Genomic DNA, 7,180 nt, shown 5'->3' with positions numbered 1-7,180 from the left:
AAGTAAGTGCTTACACCATAATCTATTTTAGTCAAAATTGTAAACTAAAATGTCACACTTTTAAGTCAACATCACATGATGAAAAGGATCCTTATGTGAGTGTGTGCATATGTGTCAAATTGGGGATACTTTATGTTCATCATTGTGATTATCTAGTTCATAGAATGATTTTTTACATAAAGAGGTCATGTAAGTTGAAGCCACATTAACCATGGTAATTTTCTAAATGAAGATAATGACACATATATTAATATGGTGAACAAGGTCATTTGTAATGAGTTTGTGCTAGTATGACCACGAAGCCAAATTGAGAATGGTCAAAAAACTACAAGGAAGTAAATTACAATATCCTCACTTTTGCTTTAATATTTTTAAAATGCACCATGCATGATTTTTTTAAACCTATCTCAGAATTCAAAGATTTTATTATAATCTTGCAATAGAAACTTGATGAGAAACTAATCTTGCATGAGCTTAACGCCAAACGGGGAAGTGATCAACTTTATGTACATATTTGCTTATGCCTAGAACTAGTGGGCCGGGACTACTTTAAGTTTTATCCAGGCCTAGTGTGAAAGCTAGTTATTTATATATAAAGCGTTCTTCCCTTGTAATAGATTCCTTATCAATTGTCCTTCATATCCCTACCCTCTTGCTTGTGTTTTATTGAATCTTACTTGTATGATGGATGCTTGGTAGATAGATTTGATTTTAGATTTCTCCCTCTCATTAGCTTCTTCGCCATCCATCTTTTGTGAGAGAAAATCACTTTGAAGGTTATCTCCTTCTTACGTGCATCAAGGCAAAGGAATCTCTATCATCACACCCATTTTGGTGTGACAACAATGCGAGGAGGGCGGCGACGGATGAGCTAGCGGAGAAGTTGCATTTAGGACTCTATACAAAGTACCAAATGACCCTTGATTCGGCAAGGTAAGCTCTTGACTTGAACATATTTGGCACCATCAGAATGGGAAAAATCATAGGACTTAGCTTGATTTTATCATCCATTCTAAGTTGAATTTCATGCCTCGAGAGGATTAGGGTGTTTAGCATCAACATCTTGATATAATAGAAATGCAAGAAAGAGATTAACTAATGACAAGGAGAGCATAATGACAAGACAAGGTACTTTATCACAAAGCTCATATGGTAATCCATTAAATAGAGGGCCTTTATATAGGCTTGAGCACATCTCCATTAGCCATTAATTATGGATCCTATGCTTTACTAAGCCATTCCCTAATCTTGCCTAGATTTGAGAACCACCTCCCTTGAAGTGAGCACCAACCTCAAACAAGACACCCACACCTATTCCCATAAAGAGAGATCGTTTAACATGCAATTTTTCGTCGAATGGTATTGGTTTACAAGGTTATAATCATGGAAAACTACTAGTCTCTGACAACAAGCATTCCCACCTTCTAGTTGCCTTCTTCTGGCTTCAATTTAGGCAAGACATCTTGACTTTTGGGCTTTCTTTGAGCCTTTGAATCTTAGTCTATGGATAATGTAGCGATTAATGCAGCTCATACATCGATTGAGGGTCACATAGCACTCACCGTTGCTTCTAACATTCACCCAACATCACTTGCTATTTTCAACTCTCTCTCAAAAGTGATGAACTACTACCACCATACATACATTCGATCTACACTCTTAGTCATTTTCTAGAGTGGTCTATCACAAATGTATCATAGGCTACAATATGGTCTTAGGGCTTGAAGTTTTATACAAGGGTAGGAATATAATGCGTGGATTAAACACAAGGTGAGAGAGGTGCGCTCTTCCATCATTTAGAAGAGATGTTTCAATGATTGGCCTCTTTGGAAAGCCCCTTCATTTGGTTCTTCTTTGATCATTATATATTTTCTTGAGTGTTAGCTTGAGCCTTCTTTTTGTTCCAAACAATCTTTCTTTATGTGGCCTAATTTGCAACAAAAGTTGCGCTTCACTCTGGTTCTTGGTCCTTTGTTGGTGAAGAATATTTTCTCATCAAAATGTGAAGTTCCACCCGCGTTGACTTTGTCTTTTCTCCTCTTCAATCAAGGCTCCTTCAATGACAATGAAGGTGGGATCGTCGAGTAGAATCTAGGATGCTTCTTTCTTCCACTAACAATCCCTCAAAGTCCGTCTTTCCTGATCACAAATTTAAGCTTTACGTGCCATGCATGAAAGACATCACCACCATTAAATTTATCAATTGAGTGGAGTTATCATGATTTCCTTATGAAAATGAAAAGATCTTAGCAATGGAGTGACCCAATGCTAGTATCTAGTCCCTTACAAAGGTAGAGAGATGCATTTTATATGATTAACTCTTCCCAATTCAAAAACTACAAAACAATAAAATACCATGTTTTAAGGAGAGTACATTGGAGTATCAAACCAAGGGAAAAAAATAAATCTAATGATCCACAAGGCTTTAGCAATACCCCAATGGTAAATTAACCCCTTAATTATTGTAATTAAAACTAATCATATTATTAACTAAGGTAATTTTTTCTTAACAAACTAAAAAATGATTTGAAAATTAAAGCTCAAATATTTTTTGTTTGTGCTCAACAAACCAATATGTATCCTCCACATGTGATACTATGACTCCATGGCTCAAACAATCATGCTAGATATGATCAAAGAGATCAAAATTACCCTTGTATGCTGAAATTTTTAAGGGAGTTTTTTGGATGATTATATTGATCACTTCTTGCCTTCTTTGATGCTTTCTATCCTCGAGTTGATTTAGTTGCTCCAAATGATGCCTCCTTGCAATAGATGAGGCAAAACACTTTGATTCTTGATGATTTTAGAGCTTGAGAAAAGAGGGAGAAAATGGATTAATGATTAATTAGAATGCTAAAGATTTTGCTGACTAGGGTTATGCGAGGAGATCAAAGGATGATAGGTGGCTCTGATACCAACTTGAAATTCAAGCCTAGAGAGGATTAGGGTGTGTAGAACTAGATTAGTATCAACATCTTTACATGATAGAAACACAAGAAAGATATTAAGATTAATAACAAAACTAGAGCATAATGACAAGATGAGATTTTATCAAAAAGATCATATGATAATCCATTAGATAGAGGACCCTTATATAGACTTGAGTACATCTCCATTAGCCACTAATTATGGCTATTAAGATTAATTAATCTATCCCCTAATCTTGCCTAGATTTGAGGACCACCTCCCTTGAAGTGAGAATCCACTTCGACTATTTCGCACCTTCTAGGTGCCTTTTTTTGGCCTCCATTTGGGATGGACAATCCACGTAAACCTTCACATTTGGACTTCCTTTGAACCTTATTCTATGACTAATGGAACTTATATGGCAATTCATGATCACATAGCACTCCTCCTTGTTCCTAACATTTACCCAACATCACTTGCTAGTTTCAACATTCCGAGCTTGGGATCACCCAATATTACCCATTGTTGTTTAAGAGGCCTGACTCCAAAAAACATACAGTTTTTGAGCTTCAGATGTGTTCGATTTGCTGTATTTTATTTTGTTTTGAAGCTTGTTTGTATAAAGAAACATTACTTTAATACTTGGAAGGGAAAAAAGCCTAGTTTATTTGGTGATTTACTTGATTGAAGCCCACAAGGCTTAGATTTCATTGCATTGCATTAGGAAATAGCTTAGCAGTGTATTTCCTCGACATCACTTGAAAGAAAGGACAACATATACTTGCACATAATGAGAGGAGAGTAAGGGCATTCTTATTTATCAAGAAAGGTTTGAAACAAACTCTAAAATAGTAAGGTGAACAAGTGTCTTTCAAAAATAAACTTTGACAACTGGAGATCCTTGTATCCCCTGACTACCCGTCCTTATTTCAAATGTATGATTACGAGACATTGCCGCGTCTCCAAATAAGAAAAGACTCAACAGGCTCAAACAAGTAGAAAGATTCATGAATATTAAAGGTACACTTCAATTTTTTCAAAAAAGAAGAAATAATATAACAACTCTAAAGCACCAAAAACAGGCAGTTATAGCAGCTTGCTCAAGAACCTGTAAATGATTCCTCAGGGAAAAACTGGGATTAGAACACTGCTGACAGACTGTTCTTGAAGTCTTATTTCCGTGGAACTGTTTTGAGCATCTCCTCTAGCTCGCCAGACTGCCCGAACAAAACAAGCAAGGACATGTTAAATACAGATTTTTGTGAAAGCACAGTGTGAGAAAGCTTTAAGTGCATCTGCGCCGGGCCTTTTTACTGCAGAAGAAACTTGGAGATGACTCACCTCGTGCATCTTCTTCAAGATATCAGAGCCTCCAACAAATTCTCCATTTATGTATACCTAAGGGAAAGTCGGCCAGTTGCTACAAACCAACAAAAACAAGAGAATCGTTCAGATGTAAAACTGCATACTGATCAAAAAAAGGTAGCGGTAAGTACTAACAGATCTGTCTGCTTCCTTTATCTGGCTAACCCCAAGCAAGATGTCTTGGCACAAAGAACTCAACAAAAAACGGGGCAAATTACAAGTACTGTATGCGAACTGAAAGGAAATCGACCCTGAACTGTTGGACTGAACCACCCTTCGAGGAAAAAAAAAAACCGACGATCGTTTCCACCATCTTTCGTAAGAGAGGATAGCCGGCGACCATCTCTGACGCATGCTCGATCTCTGAAATCGGCCTCTAGTAGAAACCAAAGTGCGGTAGACTAGCAGTCACCCTTCCAATTGTAGTCCAAATAAATAACAAATTAACAGGAGCTAGAATGCTCCAGAACTAAAAGGAAATCGACACCTATTGGCCCCAAAGCTTGGCGCCCCTTTCGGTATTTCTTTATTCAAATTCAATGGAATGTATAACTGAGTACAACAAAGGCAGTCAAGGAAAGTAAACTTGCATGTTCAATCTGGCAACCCTCAAGACCTCTTAGCATAGAGGATTCACATACAGATCTGTGTCCCACAAAAGCAACACACTGTGTTTCCCTCTAATCAACCAAGACAATTCAAGAGGGCAGCCTTGAGCACACATCTGGCTGTTCCATGTTCATGGCTTCAAACTCAGCCTAAAAACCAATCCACTGTCCAGTCTCTGTTTCCACCCTTCAAACTGCTATACCCTTCCTCTCACAAAGGGCCAGATGAAACAACTCTGCAACAGACATAAGCCAGTGTGGAAAGAAAGAAAGATTGATATGTTCAGAGCTTACCAATTTTTATGCGCCGCTCTGTCCCGGAGGGTTTGACTGTACCAGTCTATACTTGCAACCGCTTGTATCAACAACTCTGCATCACGTGTACACTTGTCTGTACGGATCTGTACTTGCAGCACGCGTGTACCTGTCTGTACTTTTCTCCCTGCAGTCGCCTGACTGATGCACTGCCTAAACCGCTGGATTGAACTGGTCTGTACCCGCCTGAACCTGTCAGTACAGAACTGTACCTACATGCGTCAGTGGACCTGCAGCCGCCTCCGTCAGAAAGTCTGCAGCAGCCATACCAGCCTGTACCAGTCTACGTCAGATGACCTGCAGCGATTGTACTGTTCTATCCGTACAGTACCCGCCTGCAGCCCCTGTACCGTACAGGTCTGCACCTGCACAGTAGTCGCCTGAACCTGCAGCCGCCTGTACCAAATAGTGAGCAGCTGCCGCCTGTGTCAGCTGTGGTACAGCAGCCACCACCTGTACCAAATAGTGAGCAGCTGCCGCCTGTGTCAGCTGTCGTACAGCAGCAGCCGCCGCCTATACCAGCTGTACAGAACTGCACCGTACCTGACTGTACCTATTGTCCGTACCCTGGTCGCCAATACCGCCTGTACCAGCCGCCAGTAAACCTGTAGCCGCCTCTTCTGTACGGCCTGCAGCCACCTGTTTTGTACGGCATGTGTTCTGTACGGCTACTCTCCACGCAGCTGTGTTCCCCTTCTCCACGCAACCAACTTGCACAACTTCTCTCCAAAAGCAAGAGAGAGAGAGAAGAGAGAGGCGTGTACCTCCAAAAATGGAGTAGCCTCCTCAAATAATATCCTAGTGGTCCCTTTCTAAAGTTTATCAAACTTTCTAAGGACCACTTATGCCTAGGGGCCACCCAAGGTTAAAACATTATAAATAATAAATCCCTTGGTCCCCCTTCACACTTGGGGATGTCCACACATATTACTATTTGTCCGGGCACCCAAATATGAATCATTAAATATTTATCTTGCTCACCAACCACCATGCCCACACTTGTGCTGTTCCACTTTCACAGGGTCATGACATAACCCCCCTCTTGAAAAATGGCAAGCGTCCTCGATTGCAATCTGGTGATACAGCAAAATATCCAAAGTGAAATGTACAATATGGCAAGATCAACGTCCCAATCTCTCTAAGCCATGCATATGTAACAACATTCACTGCAAACCAATGGTGTAGTAGTAGTCCAAGTTGTATACCACTGTGAACCATACACAACCACAACATCCAATGTGACTAGTACACATATCATAGAAGTCCCATAAACAGATGTACTATCAGCCATCAATACCTTCGGGTGAGACAAAAGCTGCACCGACCTCTAGATGTCATCTAAGCCTGTCTGTATCAAGGGAGTGGAGGTGCTACCCCCCTCTTGAGCATCAGGCAATGCTCCAGACCCATGCTCTGCTGAACCTGTATGAGCCGTAACAAGAGTCGGCTCCAACTCAAAGGCATCGAGATAAAGCTGTGAAACCTGAGGTGAATCTGTTAAGTCACCTTCCTCCATCCACTTCGCATCCATCGGTGAATAGTTCTTGAACTTCACAAGATAGCGACGAGAAACTTTACCTCGTATCTTTCTTTCCTTATGTGCCAGTATCTGCTCTGGAATAAGAACCTCATCACGTTCCTCAACTTCCAGCTGAGCCTCATCTGATACATCCTCAGGCACATCCCCATAGAAAGGTCTAAGTAGACTCACATGAAATGCATTGTGAATCCTCCAGTGATCTGGTAGCTTCAAGCGATAGGCCACCTCACCAATCTTTTCCAATACCTGAAAAGGTCCAAAATAGCGCATGCTCAACTTAGGGAATAAGCGCTCTTTACCCTTCATCTTCTTGAGCCTAGCTTTTTCAAATCGCAAAAGAACCCAATCACCCAATGCAAACTCTAATGCACGTCTGTGACGGTCTGCTGCTTTCTTTTGCTTTTGCTGAGTTTTCTGGAGTGCCAACTTAACTCTCCGATAA

The 7,180-nt window shown here is 40.5% G+C and overlaps 1 protein-coding gene across 1 annotated transcript in view; it reads right to left on the bottom strand.

Annotated features, from left to right (window-relative positions):
* Positions 1–3,707: 3,707 nt before the first annotated feature.
* The window catches only part of LOC147630991 (monothiol glutaredoxin-S15, mitochondrial-like), an 89,549-nt gene continuing 86,076 nt past the window's right edge, over positions 3,708–7,180 (bottom strand). Inside the window, exons 5-6 of the mRNA XM_086809125.1 lie at positions 4,252–4,330; positions 3,708–4,127 (exon numbers count right to left, since the gene is read on the bottom strand). Coding sequence (XP_086665251.1) covers positions 4,309–4,330 — 22 coding nt within the window. The 3' untranslated portion in view covers positions 3,708–4,127; positions 4,252–4,308. The remainder of the gene's footprint in view (positions 4,128–4,251; positions 4,331–7,180) is intronic.

The sequence above is a fragment of the Cibotium barometz genome, chromosome 15 (assembly GCF_041138505.1).
Source record: "Cibotium barometz isolate CiBa-2024 chromosome 15, ASM4113850v1, whole genome shotgun sequence".
NCBI classification, from domain to species: domain Eukaryota; kingdom Viridiplantae; phylum Streptophyta; class Polypodiopsida; order Cyatheales; family Cibotiaceae; genus Cibotium; species Cibotium barometz.
The sequence above is the reverse complement of the archived record's forward strand: the minus strand, read 5'-3'. Positions and strand labels throughout refer to the sequence as shown.